The 15,469-nt window shown below is 48.5% G+C and overlaps 7 protein-coding genes across 7 annotated transcripts; 4 read left to right on the top strand and 3 right to left on the bottom strand.

Moving 5' to 3' along the window:
* Positions 1 to 696: 696 nt before the first annotated feature.
* On the bottom strand, positions 697 to 2,340 carry HO133_009183 (uncharacterized protein; the record flags this gene model as incomplete). The annotated part of the gene is made up of 3 exons (XM_037300044.1): positions 697 to 1,821; positions 1,980 to 2,096; positions 2,188 to 2,340. The coding sequence occupies 3 exons, from the start codon at positions 2,338 to 2,340 to the stop codon at positions 697 to 699; spliced, it is 1,395 nt and encodes a 464-aa protein (XP_037154870.1).
* A 1,850-nt stretch (positions 2,341 to 4,190) lies between these two features.
* HO133_009182 (uncharacterized protein) lies at positions 4,191 to 5,147 on the top strand (the record flags this gene model as incomplete). The annotated part of the gene is made up of 1 exon (XM_037300043.1): positions 4,191 to 5,147. One exon carries the CDS (start codon positions 4,191 to 4,193, stop codon positions 5,145 to 5,147), a length of 957 nt encoding a protein of 318 aa, XP_037154869.1.
* Positions 5,148 to 6,732: 1,585 nt separating this feature from the next.
* Positions 6,733 to 7,098, bottom strand: HO133_009181 (uncharacterized protein; the record flags this gene model as incomplete). The annotated part of the gene is made up of 2 exons (XM_037300042.1): positions 6,733 to 6,959; positions 7,047 to 7,098. 2 exons carry the CDS (start codon positions 7,096 to 7,098, stop codon positions 6,733 to 6,735), a joined length of 279 nt encoding a protein of 92 aa, XP_037154868.1.
* A 1,158-nt stretch (positions 7,099 to 8,256) lies between these two features.
* On the top strand, positions 8,257 to 8,841 carry HO133_009180 (uncharacterized protein; the record flags this gene model as incomplete). Its single annotated transcript, XM_037300041.1, has 2 exons — positions 8,257 to 8,782; positions 8,813 to 8,841. The coding sequence occupies 2 exons, from the start codon at positions 8,257 to 8,259 to the stop codon at positions 8,839 to 8,841; spliced, it is 555 nt and encodes a 184-aa protein (XP_037154867.1).
* Positions 8,842 to 9,350: 509 nt separating this feature from the next.
* HO133_009179 (uncharacterized protein) lies at positions 9,351 to 10,486 on the top strand (the record flags this gene model as incomplete). The annotated part of the gene is made up of 3 exons (XM_037300040.1): positions 9,351 to 9,536; positions 9,672 to 9,818; positions 9,905 to 10,486. The coding sequence occupies 3 exons, from the start codon at positions 9,351 to 9,353 to the stop codon at positions 10,484 to 10,486; spliced, it is 915 nt and encodes a 304-aa protein (XP_037154866.1).
* A 663-nt stretch (positions 10,487 to 11,149) lies between these two features.
* On the bottom strand, positions 11,150 to 12,181 carry HO133_009178 (uncharacterized protein; the record flags this gene model as incomplete). The annotated part of the gene is made up of 2 exons (XM_037300039.1): positions 11,150 to 11,777; positions 11,970 to 12,181. The coding sequence occupies 2 exons, from the start codon at positions 12,179 to 12,181 to the stop codon at positions 11,150 to 11,152; spliced, it is 840 nt and encodes a 279-aa protein (XP_037154865.1).
* A 699-nt stretch (positions 12,182 to 12,880) lies between these two features.
* HO133_009177 (uncharacterized protein) lies at positions 12,881 to 14,854 on the top strand (the record flags this gene model as incomplete). The annotated part of the gene is made up of 3 exons (XM_037300038.1): positions 12,881 to 13,126; positions 13,363 to 13,872; positions 13,934 to 14,854. The coding sequence occupies 3 exons, from the start codon at positions 12,881 to 12,883 to the stop codon at positions 14,852 to 14,854; spliced, it is 1,677 nt and encodes a 558-aa protein (XP_037154864.1).
* Between the last annotated feature and the right edge of the window lie 615 nt (positions 14,855 to 15,469).

The raw sequence follows: 15,469 nt of genomic DNA, 5'->3' as shown, positions 1-15,469 counted from the left end.
CTGGTTGCACAGGTCTCCTTTTGACAGTGGGTCAAACTCAAAGATGGCAGTAGGTAGCCTCCAACCTGACCGCCAAGCTTTTGGTAGTGAGATTGCGGTCTGGGACACAGACATAGAAGCATTCTCACAATCATTCTCACTAGCAAGTCACAAGCATTGTTGTTGCTGTCCAAACAGAGAGCGGCCATGTAGACATTTCACTTGTCGAATCGTTTGTATTAGATATTATTGATATGATTGAGTCTATCCGCCTAGCACAATACAATCTATCTTATCCCTCTCTGGAATTTCTTCTCATCTTCGTCGCCTCGAGCCCTCGTCTCCCCTCGACCATCCTTGCACTCGCCTCATTGAATACCACTAGCATCTCGTTCAATAAGTCCATGCCCGCACCCCTCCCCCAATACCAACATACCTCCCCCTTCGATTGCTCTCAAAATCTCCTCCAGCCCCAAATTGACGCTTAAATTATTGGCCACATTGGCCCAAACCAAGTCGATAGATGATGCAGTGGACCTTTCATTTCCTCAGTCACTGAGAGCGTTTGCAGTAAGGCTTTTGTCTCTGGAGGCTCTTTGCCGGTGAGCCAATAGAGAGATCGTTTTAGTAATCCCCATTCGGAATTGACGTGGACTCGTGAATCGTATATTGCGTTACTAGCGGTTTCCAGAGACACGCTCAAGGCTTCGATAGGATCTATACTTGCCCGATTGTATCGAGAAGGGCCTTATCAACGGCTAAAAGAGGCTCCATGAATTTTTGCCAGGAGAGAACGTGCCCTTCAAATCTGATAGACAGAGCATGTTGAGCATTTACTCGGCGAGGCCGTTTTCCAGGGATAGAGATGTACGGAGACGTCTTCCCTGCTCGGAAGGCTGCAATTTCCGCTATCGTAACATTGGTCTGGTAGTCCACTACTGCCACTGTCGATGCAAGTCTTGAGAGACAGCGGAACAGTACGTCCGGTATTGCTTTGCTCAGTTCGAGCACATTGACGGTTTGGCTATCGATAGAAGCGAAGTTGGCACTAGGAATATAAAGAGTAGCATTGAGGGCTCGGAGACGCAAGAGGTCACGGTGAAGGGAGCTGCGGCTGCTGCGAAGGTCTATTGGAGCGGTGGAAATAAGATTTCTGGTAGCCATAGCTGTATCGAAATTGGCGTAAGTTTCGTTGAACGTGTTCATGACATCAGCGGTGATGTCTTTTGGGTAGCAGGCTGTTCGAAAGAAGTTTCCCCTGGATGCCTTGCAGATTGAACATGGACCTATGTGCAGAACAGAACCGGCCCATCCGTGAACACTTGCATGGACAGAAGCGACCCATCCGTAAACCGCTAGGCCGACAAGACCAACAAGAACAGCCAATATCCCAAGGAGTGTAGTTTTGTTGAGAACGCGTCGAGAAATGTAAGGGAGAGATGCAAGGATCCACAAGATAATTTGGGTCCACATCCAGAAGATTGACTCTGAGAGGTTCGAGAGGGTGTCCCTAATTGCAAGGCAACTAGTCCAAGCCCTGAGAGTCATGAAAACACGTTGAATTTCGGTCGTCAAGTGTTCTCCATCGCTTTCCATCTCGGAGTCGTCTTTTGCGGCACTGTCTGTAGATCCTGCTTCATCCTTGAACGGCAATGAAGGCATAGAGCGCCACGTTTCGAGGTTCTGATGTTCTTGGTCTGCAGAACCTGTAGCGACAGTCTCTGCGACATCGTCTCCAGTAAAAGATGTAGATTCCGTGAATCTGTATGGACTGGTGAACCTCCTCTCATCGTAAAGACCTTCTCCTAACGCGTTGGGTAGTATAGCGACTGGACCGCGCCGCTGAGTATTCACCGTATGAATGGATGCAGAGTGTGCTGCGGAAAAGGAAGCGGATTGGGGAGGGAGAGCTTCGTTGGTTGGAGGGCTCGCTATGAAGGAAGCGGATTGAGGAGACAAATTTCGATGGATCCAATGGATGAGGCTCGGAAGGCGGTGACAATGCGTTGGCGCGTATTGTCGTGGCTGGGATCAATAGCCAGGCCGCTTGGTGCTTGGGATGTATTCTGTAAAGACGCAACATAGTTTGCGTCGGCTTCTCCATTGACAGGCACTCCCTATGTCTTCCTATATAGAGCAGTAAGTTTGTATTTAATATCCTCTCTGTCATTATGCTGGTGGAAGTCACATGCTGACATGAAGTCATACCGTAGCCTGTGACTCCAGCGGCCTACTTTGAGCCCTTGCTAGTCGTCTCGCAGCCCGATCTGCTCTCCGCTGTCTCTTAGCTGCGACTTCTGCTTGTAGCATTGCTATGTTTTCGGGCGTCGTGGGTAGCACTCTTCCTTCGTCGTCCGCCATCAATTAGCGTCAGGATGCTCTTAGCCAGGTTCTTAACTGATCACCATTGATGTGAAATGAAGCAGCAGGGAACCTCCGAGTAACGGATGAAAGAGGCCAAGCGGGTACCAGAACGGTGACGCATTGATATCCTTACTGTAACGACCCATGTTTTGGCAGGGCAGTCCAAAAGTCTGGTATGAGTAGAGTAATTAGATAGGTTTCGCAAAGATTTTGAAGACCACATTTTGCCTACATGCGGCTAGATTTCGAGTTTACCCTAACGCCATTGAGTAACTATTAGGCCTCATACTATTTGCTTGGCTGCAGCTTCATGGACGTCCTGAAGTCTTCAGAACACACATGAAGACTTCAAAGAAGCCAATTGACCAATGAAAGCCCCTGTAGAAAGACTAGCGTCGTTGCATTGCTGGGGGTAGGCCTTGACTAAAAAACGTCAAAATAATCAGAGAAGTCAAAGTACGAGTAGTCGCGATCTTGCACCCTCTCGTCGCATGCGGAAGTTAGCCCAAAGTGGCTAGCTTCAATCTTAATAATCTTTAATAATTGTTCAAATTTGTCTTCAAAATCTTTGCGAAACCTATGAGTATCAAATTGCAAGTCTCACCTGTGAAGATCTATTTTGGGGCGATCGACGCATGGGGTAAACGGGTTACCTTAGCATCACGCCAAATCCCTAACATCTGCTTCAAGTGTAAGGTAAGACTCAGATGCCCAACACAAGTTGATGGCTTCGTCAGGCAATAGAAATGAGGAAAGTAATGTCTTCCTTCACGAAATTCGCCACTTCAACATTTCAGAGCAGCATTCCTATTCAATCAAGATATCCCTTACGGCCATCTTCATAATCACTTGCAGGATTAAAACCATTACATTGAAGTGGCAGTTGAGCCATCCTTACAAGGAACTCTTACGCGTTCGGCGTATGACCTCAAACTCCGACCTACGCATTTGCTCTCCAATAGAGGCTTTTAATTTTCTTGGGCTAAATCTCCGTCAGGAAGGCATCAGTTCCTCTGTCGATATGTGTGACTCCGGCGAGGACAGCACCAGAAGCGCATCGCTCTCAGATCGCCTTCTCACTCGCCCTTTCCCAAATACAAGTGTGTGTGCTGGCCGTAACAAAGACGGCACGAACTGTCAGAAATCTAACATCACAACGACGAAGCGTTAACATCGAGAACGTACTAGCGACAATCGAGAAGCCGCCTTAAAACAAGGACTTTCAATTGTACCTGAGCATAGTTTGTCTGCCCAGAAAGGACTGAGGCCAGGGTCCTTGTGTGAAAGGCTGTTGGACAGACTTCGGAAAGAAAATCAAGCGCTGAGAAAAATTGGAAAACCCGAAAGAGATATTGACCTTCTAGGAACGACAATCTGGAATACGCTTCAGACGCAGGTCGATAAGCTTGAAGATGATACAATCCAGTGGCGTGACCAGTATTGCGCTATACCCTGTCGAGGCAAATTAGGTAGACAAGTACTTCATCACTCCAACAAGATGATACTGATATCATACTCTCTTAGAATCCCAGATGACTAGCTGGGATGGAACAATCCGTAATCCTTTTGTCGCTAGCATTGACGATATTCGACCCATAACCTTCTGTTCTGATGGTACTATCGGATTATCAAATTTCCGGGAATATTGCTATTACTAATTGGGCGTTCAATCTTTTCTGCGGTGCCTGGCCAAAGATTCTGCTGCCTCTGACCAAGCTCTCTTCCCAAGCGTGGACTAAAGCAGAACTTAAAATGTCGCCATCAGCTTCCGAAACCTCGTCGACACGCACCATGAATGTGGCAGAGATCTTACAGCTCGCCTTAACTCTACGATTACTCAGTCACAGATGGTAGAGCTACATGAAACTATGCGGACCGCGCAGCCTCTCGCGACGAGAAAATACAGTCGGCAATTGAGGATCAGCGAGGAAACCTGGATTAGAAGAAGAAAGCAGTCGACTCCTTCCAAGGAAAATCTTGATTATCGGGACAAACAACTTCGAGGTATAGCCAGTCAGTTCAGATACGAGAGAATTCCAGAACGGCTTTGGCTAAGGGAAGGCGTATTTTTCCCCTTCTCGGAGCGCTCGTATCCCGCGAAATGGACAGAAGCCGACTGCGAGGCTTGGTTCAATTATCGCATATCTGTACTGCGAGGACAGTGCAACAAGGACAACGATATCATTCTCAACGCCGATATCCTTATGCAAGTAGCTCTGCGAAGGCTTCTCGGTATGGCACAGGAGATCAAAGGGGAACCGGACCCTGACCACCCGGGAGAAAACCTCTGGGCGGTAAGGGGCCGGGTGGGTCTCGAACTCTGGCCATACGATTGTACACCATGTACTGCATCGATCGCCCATAAGATTCATGGCCAGGAGATGACGACGGGATACTGGCAAGGTGATGAATATCCTGATTGGAGGACGTGGGATGCGGAAAGATGCAACATCTTGTTCGAGTCCTGGTGTTGGAATTGCGAAAAGTTCAATTTTCCAGCGGAACTTGAAGACGAGAAGATTGAACGTCATCTCAGCCTTCCTGAGGGGGCGGATTCGCAGATTAACGAGATCTGGGAAATACGATCTCCTGCCGATGTGCGCTCTGATCCAGCTTTTCAGACTACTTGCAGCTTTGATGTAAAGGATAAGGTGACAGAAGAAAATGTAGCTGTAGCGTTAACATTTCTGGGTTGCGATGTCGGGTCTACGATTCCGGATGGGATTGAGGCGGTGTGGCGTCTACTGGACGTTGAGGGAGGCAGTCGTGGAAAGCTGGAGGAGTATTTGCTGTCTGCCGTCTGACAGTTCTCTATGAGAGTCGTCGGAAACGTCTTCCGCGATTTCTAATTTAGGAGGATCTAGGGGTCAGACGACAGAACAAGGAAGATAATTTGAGTGGGAAAGGAGTGAAGAAGCGAGCAGTCGTCTCATTAGTTCGGAAAAAGAGTTTGGCGTGTGTTTTCGATGGGGGGCGGAGAGGGGATGGGCGGAGGGAAGCACGATCCACTGGCAAGTCATTGCCCGCAACGTTGATATGTGTTCCACAATACTCGGCTTCTAGCTCGTTACTGGGCACGATTGACAGCTATTAGGAGTTTTTAAAGAGCACGACTTGTTGACGGATCTTTGTATGTGATATAGAGTCGTTGAAAAAGTGAGATTGTTAAAAGAAGGAAGCTCACCTGACCAAATACGCACAATCGTCATTATAATATGGTGAGGACCACTCTTACTGCGATAGATGAGGATGCAAACATCAACAACGTGAGTAAGTCCGAATGCTCAAAATCTAGTTGCAAAGCACGCCTGATTCTAACTGAGGCCTGATATACCCAATCGAGTGAGGCCAAATCAACGACGAAGCTGCCAACTCTCAACAACATCCCAATCAAAGTCTTCCTCCCGAGTCTGTTCCAGCTTCTTAAGAGTCGATTGGCCATACTTACTTCTGTTTGGACATCGACGCCAGTATAAGAGCCAAAGCAAGCTAACACGCTTTATCTCCTTCAGACACCGTTCATGCGGTCGTCCCGCCTCCTCAACATCTCCGTGTTTATGGGACCGATGAGCAAGATACCCAACAATAGTTGTAAAAGACTTGATCCTGGTGCAGAACTCGCAAATTAAGTCGGGTTTGCCGTTATCACTTGGTGACGGAGTATGGAGATGGAGGTGATCTAAGCCTAAGGTGACTGCGGTAAAGCCAGAGGAGAGAGGAAGTTGAGATTCAAAGAAGGAAAACGGATGTCGGCGTGGCCTTGCAAGAGGTTCGCTTGATTGTATACCTCTTGCTTGACGTAAGACCGAGAATTGAATGTTGAATGCTTCAAGTGTCGTCAGGGAGGCATGCTAACGGCAATAAGTATTAGAAGATAATGGAGCTGGGCTAGCTTACCTGTATTGAACAGGGGGGATTATGCCTGGTGCAGTTTTCTGGAATCGGTCGGCCTTCCGCGCGCAAGAATTTATCTCTCTCACAGCACAGTTTTCGGTCGTGATTTATGTCAGCTCCCTCATACGTGATGTGTATGAGACAAAACTCCTGGTGACAGGTATGGGAAGTATCCTTATCTTTGTAAGCTGCAGACCCAAGGAATTGGTCCAGATCGGCTGCTCTCCGTGGCCACGTTTGGTACCATGCAACCGCTCGCGCAAAGGCTGTCACATGGTCCGAGTACTTGTAAGAGAAGCGTCCAGAGCCGGCAAGTGGGCATCTCTCCGGAGTGAACAGATTGCTGAGAAGTATAGGGTCCAACGACTTCGAATCCTCTGGGAGAAGAACACAGGTCCATTTATGCGTATCTTTGACCCCCCACTGCGCAAGGATCGATGCGAACTGCGCTTCGAATTTGGCCTTGCCCTGCCTCTCTAGCCAATCTAACCCTTTTTACCGTCCAGGCGTTTTCTTAGATTGTTTGACTTCGTAGTCAGGTATGGATTGCCGACGACGAGCATTGGCGATTCGATCGTAGCCAAGTTGAGGTCGCTTGCCATTCCTGTTGATAGCTGTTTGTGACGTCTCCTGGTCTGCTTCGAACTCTTGGAGCCTTCGGTCGATGGCTGCCTCGAAACGGACGTATTTTGACTTTCGAGTACGATCTGCGCGGCCATGATCTGTGGGGTTTATTCCCCTAGCGTATTGTTCCTGAGTAACAAGTCACTAACGTACTCTACTTGGACAAGTGGCTGATGAATACGTACTGTTCTGACTCTCTTGAGGCGAGAGCTCATGCGAGTTGAAGTTAGACTTCATTACGAGTTCTGACATGCAATAAGTGTAAGGAAGACAATACAATGCAGAGAGCAAAGGGGGTAATGATGAACATGTAGGCTGTATCACCGGTCAAGATTCTAAGGGTACTGATTATACAATGCAGGTTGTTCATCACTGTGGACCGTGATAGATAAGTGGCTATTTTTATACCATTGTTCCCAAGCATTAAGTCTCACACTATACACCGCATTATTCAAAAGAGGATCAGTTGCGTCTCTCGGAAGTTACAATAGGGTAAGCCACGATGCAGTCGGCCATCAGTATAGTTGAGCAAGTCCGAAATCAAAGACAAGAATCTGTTCTAGAACGGAATTACGACTTCCGAACAAAGCCTGAAGGAGCTTCCATGGAAACATTTCGTATAGGAACTGGGGTAACGACCAGAGCACCGGGCATGTCTTATGCCAGATCAGGCAATGGCTGTCTCGGAGCTCTGCATCTGACTCATGGGACAAAGAAATAGAGATGCACCCAAAAAACAGAAATGATCGCGATCAGACTACCAGACTCACCAGAAAAAGTCATATTCTCTACGAATTACCATTCTCATCCTACAAATCTTCCACCGAACACTTGCCAACACCTCAATCAAAGAGCACCAAGAGTTGCCCTTCTGTACGGCTTAGCATCCTCATCTTACAAATCCTCTACCGCACACTTGCCAACACCTCAACCAAAGAGCACCAAGAGTTCATTTTCTGTACGACTTACCATCCTCATCCTTCGAATCTTCCACCAAACACTTCCCAACCTTTCAACTTCAACCAAAGAGCATCAAGACTTCTCCAATCTATCTATCTTCGAAAGATAACCATTATGTCTGCCGGCTCGTCTCCTCAACTTGCAGAGTCTTCTCAACTTGCAGAACTATCAAGCACTCACTCTTTACCCTGTCCAGATCCAGATTGTCAGCTTCATTTTTCGAACGCCGGTGACCTCTATGGAAATTACGATGGCTTTCATCCTCTCTTTATATTCTTGCCCGGCCGAGCCAAACAATATAAATGTTCATTTTGCCCAAAGACGTATGTATCCGAACGGCGCATGAGAGGTCACACAAACACACACAAACCAAAGTGCCCTGGTTCTGCAGAGTCCCGGGACCAACTAGCCCTGATCCTACAGTCTCATGTTGCAATGGCAGACAAACAGCGTTCTCAAGCTCAAACGACAACTAAGAATACCACACACTACAATCCAGAGCATGAAGACCAGGGCAACGAGGAACAAGCATCTTATACTACCACCCAGCAAGACCCGGGCTCTCTCAGCTCTGCGCAACCCAACTCCACACCTGCAATGGCAGATAAACAGCATTCTCAAGCTCAAACGACAACTGAGAATACCCTACACCACAATCCAGAGCATGAAGACAAGGGCAGCAAGGAACAAGCATCTTACACTACCACCACCCAGCAAGACCCTGACTCTGTCAACTCTACGCAACCCAACTCCACAACACGAAAACTCTCCGCCGCGCAAAAAAAAAGTAGGGGCTCTCAACTTCTTGCTCCTGTGGCCGAAAAAGCTCAGAGATCTCGAAATCTTACCACCCATAAAGTCATATTTGACGAAATGGCGGTTACGGAAGAGGGAGACCTCATTGATATTGGACTGACTCAATCAACGCAGCCCGCACAGGCTGTCCGCAAGATGTATCGGGGTAATCATGCTACATCACACTGCTCTTCAGCGGCACTTGGAAGACCGTGGGAGCTTTGAGGAGATGGCGGGAAAGGAAAGCGAGGAGGGGAGGGGGAGCGTGGTGAGACTTTCATTGTGTGATTCAGTGTGACGGTGATACAGGCGTTCAAACTCAATCATGGGAATCACGGGCTTTCTTTACATGCTTGCTGCACACCTTTTTTGGATCAGGCACGAGACGAAGAAAGCTGATTACTACTGCTTCGTCTGGTGGGCTAAGAGACTCATCACCTCTTCAACCCAACGCTAAGGATCATGAGGAAGGAGTCAGCAAGCATGAGAAATAAAAAACGGCGTACTATTAGATTCATTAGATTTCATAGATAAAATCATGTATCTGGCATAATTCTGTTGTTTTATTCTTCATGGCCATGTTCATAAGTTCTTCCGCCACCGAACATCTATCTCCTTAACAATCGCGACCCAGGCGGCCCGTTTTTAGGAGATTACCTTTCGATATATAGAAAATAAACACAAAAATGAGAATTAAAATTCGCCTGTAGTCAATACAGCTTTATATCACCACTATGGCTACGCTTTTCGCGTCGAACACGGACCAGAAAGAAGCCTTATACCTTGAGAAAAGTTCGCCTGTTCCGAACGGCACACAATCTTCATGGTATAGACTCAGATCATCTACGGAGACACAGGTTGAGGGTAAAGTGGATCACGCAAGAAGACAAATACATCCCACAATCTCTCATGATATGAAGGTCCGTGGCTGGCCGTAGAAGCACTTCTACAGGGATTCGGGGCGGCAGCTGGGAAATCAAGAATGTGTTATGACTTCGCCATCAAACGCTTAGAATTTTGGACATGATGAAGCCTGGAGATCGTCTTGTTCGCAGAGCAAATCGCCATCAAATCAACAACTATCTTTACACCACTCGAGTAAAGTAGACTGCTACTTGAAGCCAGGCGGCCATCCCGACTTTGACTCCTCAACACCACCTCCCCCGTCAGATCTAGAAGCACTTCGCGAGACTTGGGAACAAGTAAGAGTCTAGAAACACGAACATTCCTAGACTCAGTGCCTGGACAAAAAACTCTATCTTCTACCCTGACTGACTGATGTTTCTAGCCTACAACTCCTATGTTTTCGACCTTTTCGATTATCAGTGAGGAGTATGTGATATACCCTCGCGGCGGCAGGATCGTAAAGCAGACCAGCGATGCTCATGAGATATGGTTTGCTTTGCGTGCTACTATGTCAGCAAAACTCGATGAAACAGAAGACGAAAGGACTCTTCAACGGTGGTTGAGGAGAAGGCAGGTTCACACGCTAATTCGGCAGAACTTTGACGATAGCGCCTCAACACCAGAGACCAAAGGGAGGTCTCCGGAGAACTACTATCCACCAATCCTAGGGCCGTCGCGACACTCGATGACTATTACCGAGACACCTTACGACGTCGATTCTGACCGACTACGCAACGGTTACTCGTATGCCTTCAGCGATATCTCCTTCGCGATCTGCATACCCAATGACGAATTCCAAGCTCTTTTTACCGAGTATACTCGGTTCATCCCCACTCTTCGGTTGTACAAAGACTCATTTCACTATATGGAGGATCTAAAAATCGAAGTCCAACCTTTACAACTGGGGACTTCGGGTGCTGAAAGTCTCTATGAGAATTCCGTACGATATCTGACTCTCTCATAAGAATGTGTATTTTGAGCATTTGTTGCGTGATGGAGAATGGTGGCTCGGTGTTAAAACACGATGGCGAAAATCCGCCTATTCCTTCCCAAGGGTCCTGGACGCCAAGACTGCTGCCGGATAACGCCCCGCCTAAAAGGTTGCCTAGACAATGGGCTTAGGGGGTCACGAATAATTCTACGGTACTGTACAGGGCTGCCTTTCGAAAATAGGGTTAGGGCTCGACTAGCGCTGTCCAGGACTCTTTTGTGCTGACCTTTAAGAACTTTATTATTTCATCCCGTCTGTCCGATAAATACCCTCCGAAGTACGATCGACCGCGCCGCCGCCAGCCCCTGCAGCTAGGGTTCAATAATGTAACTACCTTAACCCCCAACCGCGGCTGCTAACATCACTGGTAGTCTGTAATGTTACAAAATACAAGAAAAGGCGGACTTAATCCATATATTCTGTTACTCAGTCTGCTTTAACCCGAGTTTACAAGGCACCTAGAAGCCGAGAGAGAAAGGTAGGTGTGAACGGCCTGATCATGTTCTGAGTTGCTTCCACTTTCCCAATAGCATCACTGCATGTTCACCGTCTCAGATGCTGGAAGTCTCATAATACAGCTGCATGGGGGTATCCGGTAATGCAAAATGGTCGACAAAATCCAGCAAAGCCCAGCTTTTAAAACCACCCTAGAGTCCACAACGCCGGCAATTGCGGCCATCTCTCCTGCCACTCTGCCAGCAGCTCTGGCACCCTTTCGTCGAAACCGTTTCCATTTCCAGACCTCCTCTCTTCATTTGCCGCCTGATTCAGCGAGTCTGCTAAATCAAGGATCCCTTTTCCACCCACTAACGCCTCTTCATGGTTGTCTTTGATATCTACATTAATGATATGCACCGGCCGATTCAATGGACTACCTCTCTCAAGCAAATTGTCCACCACAGCGTCCCAGCATCTCTCTTCGCATGTGATCACCACGTCCACTACGCCTCCCTCTGCGCCTCTGCTGCCTTTGTCTTCCCTCTGCTGATCTAGTCGCGGCTTCCCAATTGGCCAATCCTGCCATCTTTCAGGACCCCATTTGACCTTCAGGTTGCGCTCAAGCATGGAAAGTATGCCGTTGGCGCGATACAAGCGAGGGTCTTTCTGCGAGAGCTCTTGGTACATGGTCGAGTAAGAAGTGCTGTTGAAAGGATAGACGTTTGGTTGGGTTATCGACGGACCGGGAAGGCGTACGAGGGAGCCGGTTCCGAAAGAGAGGACGGGATAGGACGCGAGCGACAAGCGGAGGTGGGCTTCCATTGATCTAAGCGTTGGATAGTCAGCCATAGACCTAGACGGCATTCGTAATAATGTGTTTGTTGTAGGCTTAAAGTAGTAGTTACATTATTTGGGTGGTGCACAAAGTGTTCTACGGCAGTCACTTGGGCTAGGTCAATCGGCGAGGGAAATAAACTACAGGGACAACTGGTAAAATTGTGATGGGTAAAAAGCGTACCTGTTCTGGTTACTTGCACATACTGTGCAGAATTTCAGCTTGAAGCCACCCTCCTCATTTCGTGATACAGCCATTGGGTCCGCATCTTCGACTCCATCGTACCCACCCAGAGGCTTCTGATCTGATTTTGCTGGTGGAGGTGGTGGAGGAGGCTGTGTTGGAGTTGCTGTCCGCCGTGGATCCAGACGTGCTAATCGTGGGTCTGTGGCCATCTTGTTGGAGAAGCGACGCAAGTGAGTGAGCTTCGCCAACTGAGCAGGAAGGGGAAAATATTCCTAAGGCTGGCAACACGATGTCAACATCGGTGTGCGTGGGTGTGTTAAGACTGAAAGAGGAATGTGCTTTGTTTTGTCAGAGAGTATGCGTATAGGTAGATTTATATCCTCATGTACTGTTTCCAGCCACCTAGGACAGCTCCAATAGAACTTTCATCATGTTGAAGGGTATGGAATGTGTATTTGAAGCTCGGAAGACAAACTCACCTTAAGACTCTTTGAAGAGATACTTCCTCGTTATGATGATGGAAATTCCAAACAGGGCTCGTTCATATCCCATAGATAAGGGATTAATTCTTTGCAAGCCAGGGAGTCTTGGAGTGTTTGGAGGGTTTGCCAATTCCGATATTGCGCTAAGGTAGCAGGTTGAAAGAAGTCTGCAGGCTAGCCGGCCCGGGTTGTCCGGCTAGCTGAGGCTGACCAATCATGAGGTACTAGGTACCGGAACAGGCCTGGACTAAGGTAAAGGTTAGGTCTGAGGCGAAATGGCTAGCCCGTTCCAAGCAGCCCACTTCTGCAAAACCACAACACTCACGTACGCACGACACTGCACTTGATTTACTACACAGTCTCACATCACTGTGCAGTGTATTCTACCTCTAAAGCCAAGACTAAGATCGATACTTCACCGTCAAAATGGCTGAACGCTTCATCCCGGAGCATCGTCGCACTCAATTCAAAGCTAAGAATACCTTCAAGCCGGATGAGCTGCGTCGTCGTCGTGAAGAGCAACAAGTTGAAATCCGAAAAGCAAAGAGAGAGGAGAATCTAGCAAAGAGACGAGGTATTGCTGGTCGCGATGGGACACAAACGTCAGCACCTGGTGCTTCTTTGGGCGCTTCAATCGATAGCGATGATGAGGGAGGCACGATCGAAAGCCAGGTACGTAGACTCGAGATTGTTCGTGCTTTCTCTCTACCTCCGCCTATTGCCACCTGAGTGGTGTAACATCTTTCTGATGCCAACTTGGTATGGATCGCGCTGCTCCGCAAGGGTCCTCTCACTTCTCAGTTGCAGTCCATGCGTGACCATTACGCGCCCAAAATTATATGCTCGGAGGGCAAATCCATGCTTAGGGCTTCATGATACATCAAGCTAATCAAACTCTTTCTGTTCAGCTTACTACCGAACTTCCTCAGATGGTAGATGGTGTATTCTCCAATGAGATCGATTCACAGATCCAAGCCACTACAAAGTTTCGCAAGCTTCTGTCAAAAGAACGCAATCCACCCATTGAGAAGGTTATTGAGACTGGTGTGGTCAGCCGATTTGTGGAGTTCCTCCGCTCTCCTCATACCCTGGTCCAATTTGAGGCCGCCTGGGCCTTGACCAACATCGCGTCTGGCTCAGCACAACAGACTCAGGTTGTCATCAACGCCGGAGCCGTGCCGATCTTTGTCGAACTCCTCAGCAGCCATGAACCCGATGTTCGAGAGCAAGCTGTTTGGGCGTTGGGAAACATTGCTGGTGACAGTCCGCATTGTCGAGACTTTGTCTTGGGGGCTGGTGCATTACGACCATTGCTCGCTCTTCTGGGCGACAGCCGTAAGCTCAGTATGCTTAGAAATGCAACTTGGACTCTCAGCAACTTCTGTCGTGGGAAGACGCCCCAGCCAGATTGGCAGACTGTAGGTCTCCTACCTCCTTCGTCACACTCCAATTGTCAACCTTGCTGACCAGTCTTCTCAGATCCTTCCCGCATTGCCCGTTCTCGCAAAGCTGGTCTACTCTCTGGATGACGAAGTTCTGATTGACGCCTGCTGGGCTATCTCATATCTATCTGACGGCGCCAACGACAAGATCCAGGCAGTCATTGAAGCAGGAATCCCTCGTCGCCTGGTAGAGCTTCTTACTCATCAATCAACATCAGTGCAGACACCTGCACTTCGGTCCGTCGGCAACATCGTCACCGGTGACGATGTACAGACCCAGATTATCATTAATTGTGGATCACTACCAGCGCTTCTTTCACTACTCGGCTCCCAAAAGGACGGTATCCGCAAAGAGGCATGCTGGACCATCTCGAACGTTACAGCCGGGAACTCTACCCAGATCCAGGCAGTCATTGACGCTCATATCATTCCTCCGTTGATCAATCTGTTGTCCAACGGAGACTTCAAGACTCGCAAAGAGGCATGCTGGGCCATTTCCAACGCAACCTCTGGTGGGCTTCAGAAGCCAGAGCAGATCCGTTACTTGGTGCAATGCGGCTGCATTAGGCCGCTCTGCGATCTACTCGCCTGTCCCGATAACAAGATTATCCAAGTCGCTCTTGATGGATTGGAGAACATTCTGAAGGTGGGAGATATGGACAAGGAAGCTTCCGAAGACCCGTCAGATCAGAGCGTCAATCACTTTGCTCTTCATATTGAAGAAGCCGGAGGCATGGAGAAGATTCATGATTGTCAAAACAACATCAATGAGGAAATATACATGAAAGCTTTCAACATCATTGGGAAGTACTTTTCTGACGAGGAGGAGGCTGGCGCAGACATGCTTGAGAATGCGCCGCCGGGGCAAGGCGGCTTCGGCTTCGGCCAGCAGCAACAGCAAGCGCAACCATCGGGACACTTCAGCTTTGCCAACGGAGGCGATTCAATGGACATGTAAGACACCTCTTCAGTACGAAAGCGCTTCCCCTGCGCACTCCGGTCTTCCACGGTTCCTGCAAGGAGCCTCCTCTTCACAATTCCCTCGGATTCGCTCGAATGATATTACCAGGAGCTCGAGCATCACACCAAATGCTCGTTTGTCGCCTGGCCTGGATATCGAAAGTATGTTGGCTCTTCGACTCCTTCGTCTCCCGTATTATGCTATACCCCTTTACACCAACCCACTCTATTGGCACCAACAGAACGGATTCCCATTCGCAGACACATCTACACCAATCCACGACCCCGACTAGTGCGACGACCCTTTGACGACCACAAGATTCACCATCATGTAACCCCAAGCACGGATCAGCACAGCATCATTCACCTCGGCGTCCCCAAATTCCCGGCCTGAATCACGTCTTTCTTACGAGACGGGCGAATGTTAATAGAAATGACTCGTCTTAGCACTGGTACTTTAAGTATCTCAATCAGCTACAAATCAAACTTCATCCACCCCGGCCGCAAAGATCAGTGACATATGTATGACTCGCTTGCATTAGCCAGAATGACACAAGACCCGTTTCTTTGCCCCTATATCTGCGCCCGCGTCACGTATCGTCGTTCTCCCAAC

The sequence above is a fragment of the Letharia lupina genome (assembly GCF_014066315.1).
Source record: "Letharia lupina isolate WasteWater1 chromosome Unknown contig_6, whole genome shotgun sequence".
In the NCBI taxonomy this organism is placed as follows: domain Eukaryota; kingdom Fungi; phylum Ascomycota; class Lecanoromycetes; order Lecanorales; family Parmeliaceae; genus Letharia; species Letharia lupina.
The sequence above is the reverse complement of the archived record's forward strand: the minus strand, read 5'-3'. Positions and strand labels throughout refer to the sequence as shown.